Genomic DNA, 22,624 nt, shown 5'->3' on the forward strand with positions numbered 1-22,624 from the left:
GTTTGCTGGACTGTCACCTCTCCTCCCCTCCCTGCCCAGAGCCAGCTAATCCCGTGGGCTTCGTGCCAGCCAAGAAACCCCAGACACAATTTCCCGTTATCTCCTTCCCTGTCCAATCCCATTTCCAAAGGGCCCCCCTGCTCTGGATCACTATTAGCTCCAACACTTCATTCCTTCCCAGCCTCCTCAGTGTTCCCACATTATTTAGCTGCCTCCCACTCATCTCCCCCTGCCTGCAGGTTTTATCCCCATCATCTCCCATCAGCCTCGCTGTCTCTCCCTCCCCGGTTCCAATTCCTTGCGCCAAATTGGAAATCTCTTTTTATGACATTTTTTCCCTTGGCGGAGGGGAACGGGGGGATCTGAGATCTGCACGGCTCCATCTGATATTCCAATTTGCTTTGAATAACAACAAGCAGCTCATTGTTATTCTGACTCCAAGGCAACTCAGGATCCAGGTGTATTTTAGAGCACGAGTCACCAAGGCACGTCGGCTCCTGCTCTCTGCACCTTGAGCTGAAAAGTCACTGCCAGGTAATGAAGCATCCCCAAAAACAATTTAACATAAATTAATATTAAAGCTTCTCGTGGAAAGTAGGTTCCTCAGCGAAAAGCACTTTGTCAGGATTTATGTCTCTTCCTGCAGACTTTGAAAATCCCAGTGTTTTTAAGGTTTTTGCACTTGCACGGGAGGGGATGAAAAATAAACCAGCTGGGATGTTCCAGCAGGACTGAACTTTAAATTCCTGTGATGGAGAGAGATTCCAGCTACACCAACTCCAGCTACAACTGCTGCATGGAAGAGGAGAGACACTGCTGCCCTGAAAGTGGAAAGGATCTTTCCCTCTTCCCTTCTGAACTTTTATGGGAGAGAAAGGAGATTTGATCCAATGGAAATATTGCTTTACCACAGGAGAGTTAGAATTGTGTCTATAATGCATTATAATATTTATTTGTGTAATAATTGTAATATAATTCCCTTCCCCCCATACTGAGTCTCGTGTTGTGTCTGGACAAACCCCTCTCACACTGGGTGAGTTGTGGGAGGGGGGGCTTGGACTGGGAAATTGGATTTTTGGGGGTCTCAAACCACCACAATTCCTCTCCAAAAAAAAAAAAATGCAGTGGCACCTACCAGGAAATGAAAATTCAGCTTTAAAACTCACGAAGCAGTAACGAGATCGAATGGGAATAAGGTGATTTTAAACATTTATCGTTGTGTCTGACAGAGATGCAGGAAACTGAGACTGCTGCGAGTCAAACGCCTCAAAAATCCACTTTTGTTATTCCTTCCCTTCCCACACCTTGGAGTCTTGGGGCAACCTGGGCTGGGGGAAGGTGCTCCTGCTGATGCCTTAAGATTCTTCTAGTTTTTTGGTTTTTTTTTTTCTAATTTTTATAAGCTTTATAAGTAGTTAAGTAGCAAAAGTAGATTTTAGAAGCAGCAGCCCTTATTCCTTTCCCCTTTAGCACAGCAGTTTACACACTCCTCAACCCCTACATACCCCATTCCATGCTCCCATATCCACCCCCTGAATTCCAGGAGAAAATGTTTAGAGTCTCTTGTCAAGGCAGGGCCTCTTCTATTTGAGGGCATCTAATCCTGGCCTGGACCACAAAAGGACAGCCAAGAACTGGGTGACCCTGCACCCTTCTGTGCTCTGAAGAAGATGAAGATGATGAAGAAAAGCCCCCAGCCCCAATTCCAAGGGGGAGGGATGGAGGTGGACCAGGGGGTGGAAACACTTGGGATTGGACAAGCAATATTATAAATTGTAATCTCATGCCCAGGCACAAATTAAACCCATTTTCTGACCTGATTGAAAAAAAATCCCCCTGGTTCCTGCATTTCTTTTTTTTTCAGAGGTAGTAAAATCTGTGAAATATTTAGCAGGGTAAAATCTGTGAAATATTTAGAAGTTCCCAAAAAAAGAAAAGAAAAAAAGAGAGAAAAAAAAAAAGAAAAAAAAAAAGGGAGTGATTTGGAAATATCAAAACATGTTACTTCAATGAGGTTGAACCATTTCTCCTGATGAATGTTTAAAGCAAAAATCACTTCCACATTAGAATAATAAAAGTCAAAACTAAACAAGAACATCCAAATCAAATGTTTTGACATTATTGAAACGAAACAAGTCGACATGAATCTTTCAAAACTTCTCCATCAAATATTATTCATACAGACAAAATTTTGACAAAACAGCATTTTTTTTTTTCTCCCCAGCAAATGTTTCAGCAGGAATTCTGCAGCAGCTCTTTATGCTGTTTGTCTCCTGGTGGTGGGTGGGGAGACTGGGGGCCCTTGTGCAGAGGAGGGAACCAGGGACTGAGGAGAGCAAAACCCTCCCTGCTCCTCCACCACAAACCCTGCAGGCACCTGAAAGCCAGGCCACTCTTTTTCCTGGAGTTCTGTGGGAATTTTCTGCTCCTGCCTGACTCAGCTGTGGAGGAAAAGGAGGCAGTTTGAGCTGCAAGGAAGCAAAACTCTTCCAGTTTCTGGAAGAAACGGCCACGGGATGAAGGATTTGGGAGCTCTTTGGGGGCCAGGCCTGAGGAAATCACACAAATGTCACCCCCAGCCAGAACAGAGCCAAGAAAACACTTCAAACTTGGAGTTTTGTACTTGGAATAATTCAGTTTAAACTCATTGGAGTTAATGGTGCCAGGGAGGAACTGGAAGGAACCAGGGGTGTTCTTATGGGCTCGTTCTTTGGGATTCCAAGGGAAAGGAGAGATTTGATCTAATGGAAATAGATTGCTTTACCATAGGAGAGACAGTTAGAATTGTTGTTTATAATGTATTATCATATTTGTTGGGTCAGTAATAAATTTGGATATAATTTCCCCCTGCTAGTAGAGGTGTTTTGCCTGAAAACCCTCTCACACTGAGACAAACTGGGGGGGGGCTTGAAAATTGGAATAACTTGGTTTAAACTCATTGGAGTTAATGGTGTCAGGGAGCATTATAATGTATTATAATATTTATTGGGTCAGTAATAAATTTGGATATAATTTCCCTGTGCTGGTAGAGGTGTTTTGTCTGAAAACTCTCTCGCTGAAACAAATTGTGGGGGGCTTGAAAATTGGATTTTTTTGGGGGTCTCAAACCACAACAGGGACAAAAAAAGGGACCATCCAGCTCCAAGCAGAAGGACCTTCCAGCTCTGAAACCACCTTGGAGGGGAAGGTGTCCCTGCCCATGGAAGGGGTTTGGAATGAGAGGAGCTTGAACATCCCTTCCAACCCAAACCATTGTATGAACAAGGAAATAAGGGGTCTAGAGAGGAAACCCAATGAGGAGGGGACAAACTGAAAAGGATCTTTTTGCCACATCTACCAGCAGCACTGCAGAGCAACTGCAGGAGCTGAATCCAGCTGGCTCCCAGAGCCCCCTGGCCTCCCATCAAATCACTGCCAGGAGGCTCAGACCAGACTGAAATCCAAGTTCCCCGACCCTGAGAGCAGCTCAGGGCAGAACATCATCAGCTAAAAAGCCTCCCTGGTGTTGGCTCAGCACTATTTCAGCTTTAGGACACGAGTCAATACGTTTAATGGCAAAGCAGAGCAGGGGAGACAGAAATCCTTCACCCCCCCCAGCCACAAGAGTGAGGCTCAGGTGATGCTGAACCAAAAAAAGTCTCAACACAAGACTGTATTTAGGCCTAAAATGAATGTAAAAAAGGGCTGCACAAAGCAGCAGCTCCTCTGAGCAGGTTGGGGCTGCAGCAATTTGATTAAAGCCAGGAAGTTGAGGAGAGGAAATCTCCAAACTCCAGCCCTGCAGAGCTCCTAAGCCTCTTAGCACCAGGGGCTGAACTCCAGCGTGGAGCTGAGCAAGCCAGAGCCAAACACTTACTCAGCATTTCCACACAATAAATATTGTTTAATCATCCCCTGGTGGTTCAGGAGCACAGACTTTACTCAGCTCTACCCAAACTAACCCAATTCCAGCAGAAACCCAAATTACATTAGCGTGTGTGTGTCTATAATTCCAGCTTTCATTTTAAATTCTTCCTTCATATTAAAAACCATAAACTACAAAATATATCACAGCATTAAAATTTGGGGTTGTCCTGTTGTGTTTTTTTTTTTTTTTAGTTTTAACATTTCTGTTGAACTCATCCCATCTTCATGTGCAGATCTGGAAAACCCCAATCCACATCCCTGGTGTTCTCACACTCTTCCTGCTGCAAATGGGCTTTCTCTTATTCACCAGTGAAGAAAAAGGACCTGGCTGGTTCCCTCCCTTCCTCAGAACCCATCAGTAAAAACCTGATGGCACAGGAACTGGATGCTGAATACAATATTTATTTATCCATTTCCCTATTTTCTTTTTTTTCTTTTTGTTTTTCCCCTCTTCAGCACATTTTTCCAACAGGTCCTTGGAGCTGTGCATGGATAAACCTCCTGGGTGTGAGTGTTCCAGCACAGCAACAGGCTCTGGGATCACCTTCCCCTCCCAATGAACACTGAAACTTCCACCTTTGAGGATGGATGGTTATTTAAACACACCCTCCAAGCAATCCCTGCCCTTCTCCCAGGCAGATTTTTGGGTCCTGACTTCACACAGTTCCATCAGCTGTAATTTTCTGCTCACAAACAGGGGGAAGTGGGGCCATAAAACTGATCTTGAAACTTGTTAAGAAGTTGGACATAGCTTCACAATGTATTTGGCAATTGGCAGTTGCCTCTCCCTCAGGTGCCTCTTCCTTTGGAACTCGAAGCTCTTGCAAGAACTGTGAGAGTTTGGCACTGGGAGCTCCCCAGGAGTCCAGGACACGACTGGTGATGGACTGGGGAGGTCACAGGGAGTGAGAGCAGCTCGGCCTGGCCATAGATCAAGGTACCAATCACATCAAAACAAGGCAGAGGAGGGAAAACTCAGGCTCCTTGTGGCCCCAAAGTTCACCCAAGATGAACAACAGGGGGAGAAGTCCCTCCATCATGGGCTTTGCAACACCAGATTTATCAGGAGACACAGGGAATGTGTCACAGTGCCCTCGGGGTGAGATCAGCAAAGCAGGCAGGTCTGGGAGCAGGGATCACTCCCAGCAGAGCTGCAGTGCCCTCTCCAAGGGCAGGTCTGGGGGCAGCAGCTCTGCCAGGCTGCCAAAAACCAGCTGCACACCAAGGTGGGCAGGGTCAGAGCCCGGAGCCACCAGGCTGGGCAGTCCCAGCTGCTGGCACCGAAATGGCACCGTGGAGATGCTCCCTGGACAATCAGGATTTGCCTTTTCCTTCTCTCAATTCCCTCGTTTATGTTCCTCCAGGACTCTTCCTGCTGACCTGGCCCTGCCATCCTGTAAATATTCCAGCATCACCCCAATTCCCCCTGAGGTCCTGCCCAGCCTCCCTGGACTTGCTGGCACTGGGGCCAGCTCAGTTTTCTGGTGGCTCAGGTCCCTCAGGCCCCTAATTCTGTTCCCTCACATCCACCAGCACCACCCTGGGCCCCAAACACAAGGTGACAATTCCCTGAAACACGGCAAATCCAAGAGAAACCCTTGGAAAAATGAATGAGGGCCCTGGGAAGAGCCAGGCTGAAATGTTCCTGGAGCTGACAGAGACACTTTTCCATCCCACTTTCTCACACCTGTGACAAACAGCAAACACACAAGTTCGTGCCAGAGCCCAGCAGTCACATCCTGATGCATTCCTTTGAAAAAAATCCCTGTATTAACTTTCCTTTCATTTGTAACACTCCAGACTACCCGAGTGTAAAGCAGTTGACACCCCTGATCCACTGGAACCATTGATTACTCCATCTCCTCATTTCCTCCCCCAGACACAATCTGTCACCATCAGCTGAGCCTCACCAGCTCCTTTCCAACAAAGCAGATGAAATGGCAACCAGACAGTCCCCACCCAGCCAGCCCTGATGGAAAAGAACCCAGCAAAGCTGTTCTTAGAGCAGCAAAGCTTCGCTCTTAAGGGGGAAAAAAAAATCTACAGAGCTTCGATATAGAAATAGAGAAGCTTCTTCCTCCTTTTTCTGCACTCATCCCAGCCCTGATCCTTTCAACCCAGAGGGATTCTGAGAGAGGGGCTGGCTTACCTTCATAGGTTGCTTTGAAGCCCAGCAGGTTGCTGACACTGTCTGTCTGGAAGAGGAGCCACATCTGGTGGTGGGTGCTGACGATGAGGTCGGGGACGGTGGTGCCCGTCAGGCTGCAAAGGGAAAGCAGCACAAATCAGCCTGTTTGCCTCCCAGAGCCAACAGAACAAAGGGCAGAGATGCCTCTGTAGGACCACAAAACAGCCAAACCAATGAAGAATCACCCCAAACCAGGACACTGCCCAAAAACCTGCTGCATTTTCCAGACTGTCTGGAAAACGCTTCCTTGTCTGTTCTGCATTCTACCTGCACTGGGAGGCTTTTACCACAGCTTGAGGGCCTGCAGATTATCATCATCACCACCATAATAATTACAATTTGGTGCCATTATTGCAATATATTATCCAGCAACAAAAGGAATCATTTTCTTTCTCGCCCAAGCGAAACCACGAGCAAACAAATAAAATTCCCAGAACCCAAAAACCGGTGAGTGAAGCCCCTGAACTGCCTCGACAGTGTTTTCTAGCATTAGGAAAAATTGGCTTCCCCACACGTTCGCTGCAAAGCTTCCACCCTGAGAGAAAAGTTTCTAAGAGGTTCTAGGAAAAAAAAAAAAAAAGACAAAAAAACCCACAAGACAAAAAACCCGAAACAACAACAAAATAATAATAATAAAAATAAAAACAAACAAAAAACCCAACAAAAATAATAAAACAAAACCGAAACCAAAACAACAACAAAACCCAAACCAAACAAAAAAAGCCCTAAAAAACCAAACGAACAAAACCAATCAAAACAAACAAACAAACAAAAAAAACCACCTGGAAGCCAAGGCAGGAGCCTCGAATGTGCTGAGCACCCTGTGAGCCCTGGAGAAGTGCTGCTAATCCCAGGGATCAGGAGGTTTCCTTCCCTCCAGGATCCTCCCAGGGGAGCTGAGGGGATTTAGGGAGATGTCACCAATCCATCCCTGTTTATGTGGCTCGTTCAGCCCCAGGATTAATCCCCTCGTTGTGGTTCAACAGAGCTTTGGAGCTTTATCCCCCACCCCCAGGAGCACCTTCCAGGGCTCCAGCTCCCTTCCCTTCCCTGCACACACAGGAGCAGTGTGTGGGAAGGATCATTATTCCAGCAGCAGGATTGTTGTGTTGCCTGTCTCAGTGGCAGTGTTTAATGTTGTTATTGCACTATTTCTGCTCAGGTATTATCTGGGATGAATTTAGAAATTAAAGTGCAGCTCCTGCAAGGGGAGAGAGGAGGGTTTGGGGATTTTTTTTATTCTGTAGTGCAGGGGCTGGGTGGGCCAGGGTGGGGAGGCCCTGGCACAGGTTGCCCAGAGAAGCTGGCACTGGGTGAGCTTTAAGATCCCGTCCCACCCAAACCAGCCTGGGATGCTGTGGCTGCTCCAAGGGTTGAGCTGCTTCCTCAGCTTCCAGGACATTCCCAGCAGCTCCCTGGGAGTGGAAGGTTCTCTCCAGTTCAGGTATCTGAGGTGAGCAGGACCTGCCTGGCCAGGCACAGAACCCTCCTCCCCATCCCAGAGCCCCTCCCCAGCCCCACCAGGGTCAGACCTGCCCCCAGCCCCTGCTCCAGAGGGTGCTTTTTCCTGGAATCACAACCACCTCTCCCAAGCCCATCAGAGCCCTCCCAGCTCTGCCCCCACCTTTTACTCCATGATTCCTTTGACCTGCACCAGGAATTTTACTGATCCCAGGGTGCTGGGAAATGAGGAACTGATCTTGTTTTAATGCCTGTTTTGCACCCCAAGAGTTTGCTGCAGAGTGCAGGGGTGTTATTGTTGATTCTCCAGGTACTGAAGCAGCAGAGAGGCAGGAAGGAGGAGCACAGCAAGAGAAAAACCTTCAGGAAAAAAAGGGGGCTTCAAAGCTTCCCTCATTCTTTGCTATTCCACTTTAACAAGCCCAGTGATTGATTTGGGTGCTTGTTACTTTAGGGAATAAAATCCTCTCTGCAAGTCAGAAAAGCTCAGCCTAACAATCTGTTCTGTTCCCTGAGCTGCATTTTACAGGGGTGAGGGAGAGGCTGGAGACAAATGGTCCTTCCTGGCTCCGTTTTGGGATGGTGGCTGTGCTGTGCAAGCTGATTCCAGAGGGTCCCTTCATCTGAAAGGCAGCAGGAGCTGAGCCCCTCTTCCAACAGCCAAGAAGAAAGGAAGAGCAGCAAGAAAATTGGATCTCCTGTCTCTGACAGGATCAGGTTTCTGTGTTTTGATTCCTCAAAAAACCCCACAGCTGGTGCCCAGTGGATCTACCTGGATCCAGGTGACAGTGGGAGAAGTGCACACCAGTTACAGCTGGAATATTTCTGTGCTCTTCACACCTCTCTCATATTTAATTACCTTTCAACTTATCCTTGCAGATGATAAATAAATAAATAAAGAAAGAAACTTCCCTGTTAGGATCAGCATCAGGAATTTGCTTGAAAGTTCTCCTGCACTGGGTAAAGATTCCAGACACTGCACCTTTCCCAGTCCCAGCTATTCCACATTTGCATTAGCCAGGGGTTGGGGGGCTAATGCAGAGTGAGAAAAACATGGAATGACAACAAAGAAACCCAGGAAAATCTTCCTTGGGCTTCAGGCAAGGCCAAAGGGGAGGAAAAGGAGGAATCATTTCAGCAGGTTCTTACAAACTGCTCCCCTGGCAGTGATTTGCACATTTTGACCAACCAGCTGTGAAATGTTCTGGAACAGTTCAGTTACAAACACTTGGGCAATAATCAGCCTGCCAATTCCTGGAGCTCCTGACCAAAGGCTCATGGGCTGGGAAGAAACGTGGAGGAAAAGGAACCTCGGGGAAAACAAAGGTTTGGGCAAGACAAGGAAAGAGGAATGTGAGTGGAGATGGGGTGGGAGGCTGATCTGTGTGGGAAAAACAAGAGAAGAGGAAGAATGAAAAAAAAAAACCACAATATAACACCCTCCCAACAGTTGGCAAGAGCACAACAGCTTGGCTGGAGGAGTTTTGGAGAGGCCTGGAAGGAAAGCAGGACCATTTCTGTGTCTCCAACGCTGAAGAAACCCCCCCAGAACATCACATGTGCAGCCCAAAGGATGCAAATTGAGGGGGACAAATCCCAGACTTGAGGGGGCATCATTTACCCCAATGCACCCTGGGGTGTCTCACCCAAAGATAATGGATTTACACCTTGCACAGGTAACCAGGAGGACACAGAAGGACAGCCCAGGAGAGAGAGAGAGAGAGAGAAAACAGCCCTTGGACTCTGCCTGAGCTGCAGATCCTCTCGTATCCCAGGTTTTATCCTCTTCCCTCAGCTCCCTGGACACCCTCAGCCCCTCCCTGAGGGCTCCCCAAAGGCAGCTCAGGAGAAATGAGGTGCAGAGGGAAGAACACACCAGAACAGCCCCCAAAAATGACAAGCAGCACATAATTCCCCCTCCCCAGGGACAGGGAGCAGGGGGGGCTCCCCCATCCCAACCCCTCAGGCAAAGCCCAGGGCTGGCTTTCCCTCCCCCAGGGGCCTCAGGAAATGCTACTTACACATAAAGCACAGTTTTCTGGTCTCCCACTTGGCCTCCATCCCCCACTGTCAGGGTGTCATATCCCCTTTCCAGCTCGAACTCCTCGAAGGTGAGTTTGATGACCTGGCAAAGAGGCAGCAGGTTAACAGGGACCCCCCACCCCGGAGCCACAGCCAGCCCCTGCCCTGCCTGGCCATCTGCTGGGCTCTGCAGCTTCCAGGAGCATCCAGAACATCTCCAGGACATCCCCAAAGGTGACTGTCCTGGCTCTTCCCAGCCCTGGAGCTCCTCCCTGCAGGCAGACTGAGCTCCTCCCGAAACCACCTCTGGGATTTCTCTGCCTTATCCATCCATTTCCCACATGACTTTATTGATAAAAATGTGTGTGCTGGGACTCCAGCAGGCTTCTTTTCTCTTTCACCAGGTTCCTCTGCCCTTTCCTTGCCAGCCCTGAAATCCTGTCTGTGCAGGTGCAAGTGGAGAGTCTTTCTTTTGCTTTGAGTTCCTCCCAAAATTCTCCTGGTTTCTGGTCAGACCAAGAGAGGATTTATATGAATTACCACTGGGAAATGGTCTCAGGCTGTCTGCAAACACAATCATCATCATCACATCTGTCCACAGCTCTTTGTGTCCTGTGTTTTCCCTCCTGTTCCACCCAAATTTCCACCCCCACTCCACTTTTCCAGCCCCCACGGAGCACAAACCCCATGGACACCCAGAGGTTTGGGTCCCAAAACCTTTCAGCTGCTTTGGAAACCTCTTGTTTTCAAATCCAACATGATTTAGGGGACAAAGGTCCTTAATCCAGGCTGAACAAACAGAAAAGGAAGAGAACTTCATTTCCAGAAGTGTTTTCCAGAACAATCAATGGAGCTTTGGGTTCCTGGAGCTCTTTCAGTGACCTGAGCCAGGAAAGCACTTGGATCATCAGACCTTTGTGCAGGTGCCTGTAAACACATTGCATTTCCTCGCTTTTAACAGATTAAATCACCAAATTTGAGTCCAGGCCCCCTTGGGCTATTTTAGACAATGCAGAATTATCAAAAGGAATTCAGCAGGAGGAGCCACGTTGGTGCCAAGGCCCACAGGCACCTGATGCCACCCCAGGGCATCTCAGGGCCCATCTTAGGGCCAGGACCAAAGGCACAGGGAAACCAAAATCCTGCTCTCTCTCATTTCTTACCTATTAAAAAAGCAGCACCTCCTGCAAACCCTTGAGCACATAAGAGTCCCAAAGTTCAAACCAAAAGCAAAAACAATAATGGTGTTTCTGTAGCTGAGGCTGAGCTGTCCTGTGCCACCCCCTCCTCCACATAAACACAATATTTCTCAAAAGCCCAGAAATGAGGGATTTGAGCCACGACCTCCTGAAAAATCAGAGTTTTCCCCCAAGCCCTGGGATGGTGAAACAGGAGCTCTCGTGTGAGATCCTTCAGACAACTGTGGAACCATTAACTGGAGTGGCAGCACCCAAATATTAACCTGTGCAGGTCGGTATTAAAGCCTGTAATGATGGAATAATGTAATTAATACAAAGCTGTAACGCTGCACACATCGTTAGTTCAATCACCCACTCAAGTGAGCTGCATTCTGAGGAGCCTGACCCTAATTAAACAACTAATTACATTCTAGCACACTCAAGACTGTAACCTCGTGGCACAGGAACTGGATGCTGAATACAATATTTATTTATCCATTTCCCCATTTTCTTTTTTTTCTAACTTTTTTTTTGTNTTTTTGTTTTTCCCCTCTTCAGCACATTTTTCCAACAGGTCCTTGGAGCTGTGCATGGATAAACCTCCTGGGTGTGAGTGTTCCAGCACAGCAACAGGCTCTGGGATCACCTTCCCCTCCCAATGAACACTGAAACTTCCACCTTTGAGGATGGATGGTTATTTAAACACACCCTCCAAGCAATCCCTGCCCTTCTCCCAGGCAGATTTTTGGGTCCTGACTTCACACAGTTCCATCAGCTGTAATTTTCTGCTCACAAACAGGGGGAAGTGGGGCCATAAAACTGATCTTGAAACTTGTTAAGAAGTTGGACATAGCTTCACAATGTATTTGGCAATTGGCAGTTGCCTCTCCCTCAGGTGCCTCTTCCTTTGGAACTCGAAGCTCTTGCAAGAACTGTGAGAGTTTGGCACTGGGAGCTCCCCAGGAGTCCAGGACTCCACTGGTGATGGACTGGGGAGGTCACAGGGAGTGAGAGCAGCTCGGCCTGGCCATAGATCAAGGTACCAATAACATCAAAACAGGTAGAGGAGGGAAAACTCGGGCTTCTTGTGGCCCCAAAGTTCACCCAAGATGAACAACAGGGGGAGAAGTCCCTCCATCATGGGCTTTGCAACACCAGATTTATCAGGAGACACAGGGAATGTGTCACAGTGCCCTCGGGGTGAGATCAGCAAAGCAGGCAGGTCTGGGAGCAGGGATCACTCCCAGCAGAGCTGCAGTGCCCTCTCCAAGGGCAGGTCTGGGGGCAGCAGCTCTGCCAGGCTGCCAAAAACCAGCTGCACACCAAGGTGGGCAGGGTCAGAGCCCGGAGCCACCAGGCTGGGCAGTCCCAGCTGCTGAGACTGAAATGGCACCGTGGAGATGCTCCCTGGACAATCAGGATTTGCCTTTTCCTTCTCTCAGTTCCCTCGTTTATGTTCCTCCAGGACTTTTCCTGCTGACCTGGTCCTGCCATCCTGTAAATATTCCAGCATCACCCCAATTCCCCCTGAGGTCCTGCCCAGCCTCCCTGGACTTGCTGGCACTGGGGCCAGCTCAGTTTTCTGGTGGCTCAGGTCCCTCAGGCCCCTAATTCTGTTCCCTCACATCCACCAGCACCACCCTGGGCCCCAAACACAAGGTGACAATTCCCTGAAACACGGCAAATCCAAGAAAAACCCTTGGAAAAATGAATGAGGGCCCTGGGAAGAGCCAGGCTGAAATGTTCCTGGAGCTGACAGAGACACTTTTCCATCCCACTTTCTCACACCTGTGACAAACAGCAAACACACAAGTTCGTGCCAGAGCCCAGCAGTCACATCCTGATGCATTCCTTTGAAAAAAATCCCTGTATTAACTTTCCTTTCATTTGTAACACTCCAGACTACCCGAGTGTAAAGCAGTTGACACCCCTGATCCACTGGAACCATTGATTACTCCATCTCCTCATTTCCTCCCCCAGACACAATCTGTCACCATCAGCTGAGCCTCACCAGCTCCTTTCCAACAAAGCAGATGAAATGGCAACCAGACAGTCCCCACCCAGCCAGCCCTGATGGAAAAGAACCCAGCAAAGCTGTTCTTAGAGCAGCAAAGCTTCGCTCTTAAGGGGGAAAAAAAAATCTACAGAGCTTCGATATAGAAATAGAGAAGCTTCTTCCTCCTTTTTCTGCACTCATCCCAGCCCTGATCCTTTCAACCCAGAGGGATTCTGAGAGAGGGGCTGGCTTACCTTCATAGGTTGCTTTGAAGCCCAGCAGGTTGCTGACACTGTCTGTCTGGAAGAGGAGCCACATCTGGTGGTGGGTGCTGACGATGAGGTCGGGGACGGTGGTGCCCGTCAGGCTGCAAAGGGAAAGCAGCACAAATCAGCCTGTTTGCCTCCCAGAGCCAACAGAACAAAGGGCAGAGATGCCTCTGTAGGACCACAAAACAGCCAAACCAATGAAGAATCACCCCAAACCAGGACACTGCCCAAAAACCTGCTGCATTTTCCAGACTGTCTGGAAAACGCTTCCTTGTCTGTTCTGCCTTCTACCTGCACTGGGAGGCTTTTACCACAGCTTGAGGGCCTGCAGATTATCATCATCACCACCATAATAATTACAATTTGGTGCCATTATTGCAATATATTATCCAGCAACAAAAGGAATCATTTTCTTTCTCGCCCAAGCGAAACCACGAGCAAACAAATAAAATTCCCAGAACCCAAAAACCGGTGAGTGAAGCCCCTGAACTGCCTCGACAGTGTTTTCTAGCATTAGGAAAAATTGGCTTCCCCACACGTTCGCTGCAAAGCTTCCACCCTGAGAGAAAAGTTTCTAAGAGGTTCTAGGAAAAAAAAAAAAAAAGACAAAAAAACCCACAAGACAAAAAAAACCACGAAACAACAACAAAATAATAATAATAAAAATAAAAACAAACAAAAAACCCAACAAAAATAATAAAACAAAACCGAAACCAAAACAACAACAAAACCCAAACCAAACAAAAAAAGCCCTAAAAAACCAAACGAACAAAACCAATCAAAACAAACAAACAAACAAAAAAAACCACCTGGAAGCCAAGGCAGGAGCCTCGAATGTGCTGAGCACCCTGTGAGCCCTGGAGAAGTGCTGCTAATCCCAGGGATCAGGAGGTTTCCTTCCCTCCAGGATCCTCCCAGGGGAGCTGAGGGGATTTAGGGAGATGTCACCAATCCATCCCTGTTTATGTGGCTCGTTCAGCCCCAGGATTAATCCCCTCGTTGTGGTTCAACAGAGCTTTGGAGCTTTATCCCCCACCCCCAGGAGCACCTTCCAGGGCTCCAGCTCCCTTCCCTTCCCTGCACACACAGGAGCAGTGTGTGGGAAGGATCATTATTCCAGCAGCAGGATTGTTGTGTTGCCTGTCTCAGTGGCAGTGTTTAATGTTGTTATTGCACTATTTCTGCTCAGGTATTATCTGGGATGAATTTAGAAATTAAAGTGCAGCTCCTGCAAGGGGAGAGAGGAGGGTTTGGGGATTTTTTTTATTCTGTAGTGCAGGGGCTGGGTGGGCCAGGGTGGGGAGGCCCTGGCACAGGTTGCCCAGAGAAGCTGGCACTGGGTGAGCTTTAAGATCCCGTCCCACCCAAACCAGCCTGGGATGCTGTGGCTGCTCCAAGGGTTGAGCTGCTTCCTCAGCTTCCAGGACATTCCCAGCAGCTCCCTGGGAGTGGAAGGTTCTCTCCAGTTCAGGTATCTGAGGTGAGCAGGACCTGCCTGGCCAGGCACAGAACCCTCCTCCCCATCCCAGAGCCCCTCCCCAGCCCCACCAGGGTCAGACCTGCCCCCAGCCCCTGCTCCAGAGGGTGCTTTTTCCTGGAATCACAACCACCTCTCCCAAGCCCATCAGAGCCCTCCCAGCTCTGCCCCCACCTTTTACTCCATGATTCCTTTGACCTGCACCAGGAATTTTACTGATCCCAGGGTGCTGGGAAATGAGGAACTGATCTTGTTTTAATGCCTGTTTTGCACCCCAAGAGTTTGCTGCAGAGTGCAGGGGTGTTATTGTTGATTCTCCAGGTACTGAAGCAGCAGAGAGGCAGGAAGGAGGAGCACAGCAAGAGAAAAACCTTCAGGAAAAAAAGGGGGCTTCAAAGCTTCCCTCATTCTTTGCTATTCCACTTTAACAAGCCCAGTGATTGATTTGGGTGCTTGTTACTTTAGGGAATAAAATCCTCTCTGCAAGTCAGAAAAGCTCAGCCTAACAATCTGTTCTGTTCCCTGAGCTGCATTTTACAGGGGTGAGGGAGAGGCTGGAGACAAATGGTCCTTCCTGGCTCCGTTTTGGGATGGTGGCTGTGCTGTGCAAGCTGATTCCAGAGGGTCCCTTCATCTGAAAGGCAGCAGGAGCTGAGCCCCTCTTCCAACAGCCAAGAAGAAAGGAAGAGCAGCAAGAAAATTGGATCTCCTGTCTCTGACAGGATCAGGTTTCTGTGTTTTGATTCCTCAAAAAACCCCACAGCTGGTGCCCAGTGGATCTACCTGGATCCAGGTGACAGTGGGAGAAGTGCACACCAGTTACAGCTGGAATATTTCTGTGCTCTTCACACCTCTCTCATATTTAATTACCTTTCAACTTATCCTTGCAGATGATAAATAAATAAATAAAGAAAGAAACTTCCCTGTTAGGATCAGCATCAGGAATTTGCTTGAAAGTTCTCCTGCACTGGGTAAAGATTCCAGACACTGCACCTTTCCCAGTCCCAGCTATTCCACATTTGCATTAGCCAGGGGTTGGGGGGCTAATGCAGAGTGAGAAAAACATGGAATGACAACAAAGAAACCCAGGAAAATCTTCCTTGGGCTTCAGGCAAGGCCAAAGGGGAGGAAAAGGAGGAATCATTTCAGCAGGTTCTTACAAACTGCTCCCCTGGCAGTGATTTGCACATTTTGACCAACCAGCTGTGAAATGTTCTGGAACAGTTCAGTTACAAACACTTGGGCAATAATCAGCCTGCCAATTCCTGGAGCTCCTGACCAAAGGCTCATGGGCTGGGAAGAAACGTGGAGGAAAAGGAACCTCGGGGAAAACAAAGGTTTGGGCAAGACAAGGAAAGAGGAATGTGAGTGGAGATGGGGTGGGAGGCTGATCTGTGTGGGAAAAACAAGAGAAGAGGAAGAATGAAAAAAAAAAACCACAATATAACACCCTCCCAACAGTTGGCAAGAGCACAACAGCTTGGCTGGAGGAGTTTTGGAGAGGCCTGGAAGGAAAGCAGGACCATTTCTGTGTCTCCAACGCTGAAGAAACCCCCCCAGAACATCACATGTGCAGCCCAAAGGATGCAAATTGAGGGGGACAAATCCCAGACTTGAGGGGGCATCATTTACCCCAATGCACCCTGGGGTGTCTCACCCAAAGATAATGGATTTACACCTTGCACAGGTAACCAGGAGGACACAGAAGGACAGCCCAGGAGAGAGAGAGAGAGAGAGAAAACAGCCCTTGGACCCTGCCTGAGCTGCAGATCCTCTCGTATCCCAGGTTTTATCCTCTTCCCTCAGCTCCCTGGACACCCTCAGCCCCTCCCTGAGGGCTCCCCAAAGGCAGCTCAGGAGAAATGAGGTGCAGAGGGAAGAACACACCAGAACAGCCCCCAAAAATGACAAGCAGCACATAATTCCCCCTCCCCAGGGACAGGGAGCAGGGGGGGCTCCCCCATCCCAACCCCTCAGGCAAAGCCCAGGGCTGGCTTTCCCTCCCCCAGGGGCCTCAGGAAATGCTACTTACACATAAAGCACAGTTTTCTGGTCTCCCACTTGGCCTCCATCCCCCACTGTCAGGGTGTCATATCCCCTTTCCAGCTCGAACTCCTCGAAGGTGAGTTTGATGACCTGGCAAAGAGGCAGCAGGTTAACAGGGACCCCCCACCCCGGAGCCACAGCCAGCCCCTGCCCTGCCTGGCCATCTGCTGGGCTCTGCAGCTTCCAGGAGCATCCAGAACATCTCCAGGACATCCCCAAAGGTGACTGTCCTGGCTCTTCCCAGCCCTGGAGCTCCTCCCTGCAGGCAGACTGAGCTCCTCCCGAAACCACCTCTGGGATTTCTCTGCCTTATCCATCCATTTCCCACATGACTTTATTGATAAAAATGTGTGTGCTGGGACTCCAGCAGGCTTCTTTTCTCTTTCACCAGGTTCCTCTGCCCTTTCCTTGCCAGCCCTGAAATCCTGTCTGTGCAGGTGCAAGTGGAGAGTCTTTCTTTTGCTTTGAGTTCCTCCCAAAATTCTCCTGGTTTCTGGTCAGACCAAGAGAGGATTTATATGAATTACCACTGGGAAATTGTCTCAGGCTGTCTGCAAACACAATCATCATCATCACATCTGTCCACAGCTCTTTGTGTCCTGTGTTTTCCCTCCTGTTCCACCCAAATTTCCACCCCCACTCCACTTTTCCAGCCCCCACGGAGCACAAACCCCATGGACACCCAGAGGTTTGGGTCCCAAAACCTTTCAGCTGCTTTGGAAACCTCTTGTTTTCAAATCCAACATGATTTAGGGGACAAAGGTCCTTAATCCAGGCTGAACAAACAGAAAAGGAAGAGAACTTCATTTCCAGAAGTGTTTTCCAGAACAATCAATGGAGCTTTGGGTTCCTGGAGCTCTTTCAGTGACCTGAGCCAGGAAAGCACTTGGATCATCAGACCTTTGTGCAGGTGCCTGTAAACACATTGCATTTCCTCGCTTTTAACAGATTAAATCACCAAATTTGAGTCCAGGCCCCCTTGGGCTATTTTAGACAATGCAGAATTATCAAAAGGAATTCAGCAGGAGGAGCCACGTTGGTGCCAAGGCCCACAGGCACCTGATGCCACCCCAGGGCATCCCAGGGCCCATCTTAGGGCCAGGACCAAAGGCACAGGGAAACCAAAATCCTGCTCTCTCTCATTTCTTACCTATTAAAAAAGCAGCACCTCCTGCAAACCCTTGAGCACATAAGAGTCCCAAAGTTCAAACCAAAAGCAAAAACAATAATGGTGTTTCTGTAGCTGAGGCTGAGCTGTCCTGTGCCACCCCCTCCTCCACATAAACACAATATTTCTCAAAAGCCCAGAAATGAGGGATTTGAGCCACGACCTCCTGAAAAATCAGAGTTTTCCCCCAAGCCCTGGGATGGTGAAACAGGAGCTCTCGTGTGAGATCCTTCAGACAACTGTGGAACCATTAACTGGAGTGGCAGCACCCAAATATTAACCTGTGCAGGTCGGTATTAAAGCCTGTAATGATGGAATAATGTAATTAATACAAAGCTGTAACGCTGCACACATCGTTAGTTCAATCACCCACTCAAGTGAGCTGCATTCTGAGGAGCCTGACCCTAATTAAACAACTAATTACATTCTAGCACACTCAAGACTGTAACCTCGTGGCACAGGAACTGGATGCTGAATACAATATTTATTTATCCATTTCCCCATTTTCTTTTTTTTTTCTTTTTTTTCTTTTTTTTTTTTTTTTTTTTTTTTTTTTTTTTTTTTTTTTTTTTTTTGGCTCCAAAAGCTGAAAATTATTTAATGATTCATTAAACCAACAAGAGCCCTCCCAGCACACACAAACACACGGGGGTGACACAAAAAGCTCCGTTTTTAAGCTGCTGAAGTGACAGGAAGCAATTAGCAAAGCCAAGAAAATCGGGCTGGAATGTGACACCTGATCCTAAAGCTTTGTGGCACAAAGTGATTTGAAGTGCAGTCACATTCAGAGGGGAAAAAAACCCAATAATTCCCTCCATGAAACACCTCTTGCAGTTACATTGAAATGCGTTACAAGCACGTTACTCATCTCCCCCTTCTCCCCAGGCTCCAGCATTTCTCTTAATTTGGGATGAATCCTCCCCTGGAGGGGCCCATCTCCCTCCAGCACAAAAAACCTTGGACAGAGCTTCATTTATTTGGTTCATGAGAGCCCAGGTGAGAACAACCCCGGGAGAAACATCAACCAGGAACATCCATTATGGCAAAAAAAAAAAGGTCCAGAAATCGTTTTTATGCAAATCCCCCAATTATCATATTCATTTCTCAGCTCCCTGGTGATTTATTTTTCCCACTGTGGTGGAAACTCATTCCCATGGCACCAAGGACCAGCAAAAAAAAAATCCCAATAGCCTGAAAACATCCCCCAAAATGGGTTTGATGTCACCCTCTGGCTGGGGAATAATTGCAGGTTGTCAGTGAGGAGCTCTCTGCCCTCAGAGCTGCTGGGGGAGGATTCTGAGCAAAACTTGGAGGGGATTATGGGGCTCAGGGAATCTGGCTGAGGGTTCTTTTCCAAATATAGACCAGAGGACTTGCAAATGAGCTCCAAATTCAGCTCCCCTGGTTTTCCAGGCTCAGGTTAAAAGCTCCTTGTAACAGGACCTGATCCAAGGACCACTGGAGTCAATAAAAGGATTACACTGAATTCAGCAGGATCCTGCTCAGCCACATGAGGCTTCTCATATTCCAAGTATTTTACAGGCATTTCAGTGAATTCAGCCCCAATCCCTCCCTTATCCACACTGGGAAATGGGGGATCCACACTGGAATTATCCTTTTGGCCTTCCCAAACCCCTTCCTTCTCACCCCTCCCTGCTGCAGAGGCACAGAGAGGTTTTTCCCCACCTGCAAATTCCACTTCCAGGATGAAAAAAAAAAAAAAAAAACCACCAGAAAATTTTATAAACTTATAAATTTATAAACCTTTCTAAAACTGCTATTATTAATTAACTAGTTATCACTTTGCAGAAAAGGGAGTCTCTTCACACAGCTCATAAAAGCTGTTGGTTTAACCAATCCAGCCATATTTCACTGTTAAAATCTATGATGTGCAGCCCAGGGAGCACAAACTGCAGTCCTGCTGCTGTTAAATCTCTGCTCTGGGTGGAGAAGTACCAAAATGAATGGATTTTCCCAATTTCCTCCCCCTCTGTGAAAGGATCAGGACCTGCAGATTCTGTTTCCTAATTAACAGTTCATTATTACCCAGGGTTAAAAGCTGAAGAAGAAACCAAACGTGGGAAGAGGAGCTTTCCCTGAGGAGAAATTCCATTGAGAAAGGAGACAATCTGCCCAGGAAGCTTAGAGGAGAAGCTCATCCCACCACAGTGCTGATGGAAAAGCTGGAAAACTTTGGGCCCAAGACTGGCACGACAGCAAAGGAACAGAGCTGAGGGTTAGACTTGAATATTCAACACAAAACAACACCCTGAAGGGTCAGTGAAATACTGGACATGGCCCATGGGTGGATTTTGATGATGATTTCCACCTCCTCCTTCATAGTCTGTGACAGGAATCCCAGCTGGAAGTGTATCCCACATCCACATCCAGCTCCCCACGACTTCTTCCCAAACCCAGAGATCTGGTTTATGCACACAAGAACTGGATGTTGCTGATTTTTGAAGTCAAACACACAGAAAAAATGACATATAAAGTAAAACACACATTCCCCAGCCCAAGCTGGTGAGTATTCCATAACCTGGGAATGGATACCCAGGAGCCATGGGATGGAAGCACAGCTGACACCTGAGCAGGAAGAGCTGCTGTGGCCTGTCCTCCACTGCACATCCCACCCCCTGGGGCTCATTAACCACCAAATCACTGCTAATGAGCCAGCACTGAAGAATATCCTGATTCCAAGCTCCCCTTTCCCAGAATCCGGGTCATTCCTGCACTCCTGGGCAGCCAAACCACGGCTGGGTAATGCCAGCCTGGGCTCCAACCTCCCTGGCAGCTGGAAGGGGGGGTTGTTCCTCACAAAAACCAGGATCCACCAGGGATCTGGGCTTGTTAAAGGCTTGAACTGAGAGGGAACTCAACAGGTTCTTCAGCCACGAGCTCGGGGGGGAGGTGACAGCAGGGCACTGCCAGCAATTCCCAACAATTCCCAGGAAAAAAGACAAGGTCCTGGGGTAGCAACACGTCTGGGAGACACCCTGCTTGGCTCAGCAGCAGGTCCAAAACATCCCTGAGGGAATAACCCTGGGAGCTCTGAGCCCTGGGCTGCAGGATTCCCTCCTTTGGGATGCTCAGAGCCCTGGGCTGCAGGATTCCCTCCTTTGGGAATAACCAGGGATGCTCAGAGCCCTGGGCTGCAGGATTCCCTCNACTTCTTCCCAAACCCAGAGGTCTGTTTTATGCACACAAGAACTGGATGTTGCTGATTTTTGAAGTCAAACACACAGAAAAAATGACATATAAAGTGAAACACACATTCCCCAGCCCAAGCTGGTGAGTATTCCATAACCTGGGAATGGATACCCAGGAGCCATGGGATGGAAGCACAGCTGACACCTGAGCAGGAAGAGCTGCTGTGGCCTGTCCTCCACTGCACATCCCACCCCCTGGGGCTCATTAACCACCAAATCACTGCTAATGAGCCAGCACTGAAGAATATCCTGATTCCAAGCTCCCCTTTCCCAGAATCCGRGTCATTCCTGCACTCCTGGGCAGCCAAACCACGGCTGGGTAATGCCAGCCTGGGCTCCAACCTCCCTGGCAGCTGGAAGGGGGGGTTGTTCCTCACAAAAACCAGGATCCACCAGGGATCTGGGCTTGTTAAAGGCTTGAGCTGAGAGGGAACTCAACAGGTTCTTCAGCCACGAGCTCGGGGGGGAGGTGACAGCAGGGCACTGCCAGCAATTCCCAACAATTCCCAGGAAAAAAGACAAGGTCCTGGGGTAGCAACACGTCTGGGAGACACCCTGCTTGGCTCAGCAGCAGGTCCAAAACATCCCTGAGGGAATAACCCTGGGAGCTCTGAGCCCTGGGCTGCAGGATTCCCTCCTTTGGGATGCTCAGAGCCCTGGGCTGCAGGATTCCCTCCTTTGGGATGCTCAGAGCCCTGGGCTGCAGGATTCCCTCTGGAGCCAACAAGGGTGGTGCTGGTGGGAACTCAGGGACTGAGAGGAATGAGACCTGTCACCTCCTGAGAGCAAATACAGGGAATAACAGGGAATAACACCTCGGGAAGTGTGTTTTGAGCCACACAGCAAAGTCATTTTCGTTCTTGTGCTCCCACCCAGATCTGGAGGAGGGACACGGGCTGAGACTGAAGGGCTGGAAAGAGCTGAGCCACCAGCACTGCCCTCAACTGCAATTCCATTGGAAAATGGGAAGGAATTGATCCTTCCCAGGCCAAGGCAGTCAGACCTTGCTCTCTCCAGCCTGGAATCACCCCCAGAGAGGACTTGCTCATAAATTAACAACACTGCACGAACAGCGGGAGACGAACCCACAGCTCCCCCTCCCCAGCCCACCCTCTGCCCTTTGGGGGCTGAGATGCTGCTGGTCCAGGGCCTGCAGCAGAGCCTTTTTGCCCCTGGCTGAGGCACCCCAGGAGGCCCCCCAGGACCCACCTTGGCGGGGTTGAGGGCGGTGATGACCCACACGCAGTAGGCGTTGTTGTCGTACTGCACCGGGTAGTTGGGGGACGTGATGACCCCGCTGGGCCCCCTCAGGTACGTGTCACACATCCTGGCTGGGGACACAGACAGCACAGTGAGACCTCTGCAGCCAAAACCCCCAAAATCACCACCCCCTGTTGGCAAAACTCCCCTTTTTCCCCCCTCGTGCAGCAGAGATGGAGGATTTGTCTGTCGGAGGGTTTGTCTGTGGGGCTCTTCAACCAACCAACAACAACCCACTCTCCAACCTTGCTGGAGACCATGAATAAAGACTGACTTTATTCACACTCTCCAACTTTATTGGAGACCATTTGATTCATCATTCTTATTTTATTCATCTTTCTTTTTTTTCTTTCTAAAGCCCTCGCGAAAATCATTTCGCAACCGACCACGTGGAATATTCTGGCTGAGATGCAGCTCCTTTTTCATGTCCCCCCCCTCAAAAAA

The 22,624-nt window shown here is 48.8% G+C and overlaps 1 protein-coding gene across 1 annotated transcript in view; it reads right to left on the reverse strand.

The window, feature by feature from the left end:
• The window catches only part of LOC103754072 (CUB and sushi domain-containing protein 1), a 251,808-nt gene that overhangs the window by 111,363 nt on the left and 117,821 nt on the right, over window positions 1-22,624 (reverse strand). Inside the window, exons 10-15 of the mRNA XM_029963058.1 lie at window positions 22,130-22,251; window positions 16,530-16,633; window positions 13,006-13,118; window positions 12,542-12,543; window positions 9,577-9,680; window positions 6,056-6,168 (exon numbers count right to left, since the gene is read on the reverse strand). Of these exons, the coding sequence (XP_029818918.1) occupies window positions 6,056-6,168; window positions 9,577-9,680; window positions 12,542-12,543; window positions 13,006-13,118; window positions 16,530-16,633; window positions 22,130-22,251 (558 nt within the window). The remainder of the gene's footprint in view (window positions 1-6,055; window positions 6,169-9,576; window positions 9,681-12,541; window positions 12,544-13,005; window positions 13,119-16,529; window positions 16,634-22,129; window positions 22,252-22,624) is intronic.

The sequence above is a fragment of the Manacus vitellinus genome, unplaced genomic scaffold (assembly GCF_001715985.3).
Source record: "Manacus vitellinus isolate BGI_N305 unplaced genomic scaffold, ASM171598v3 scaffold_52_pilon, whole genome shotgun sequence".
Classification (NCBI taxonomy): Eukaryota; Metazoa; Chordata; class Aves; order Passeriformes; family Pipridae; genus Manacus; species Manacus vitellinus.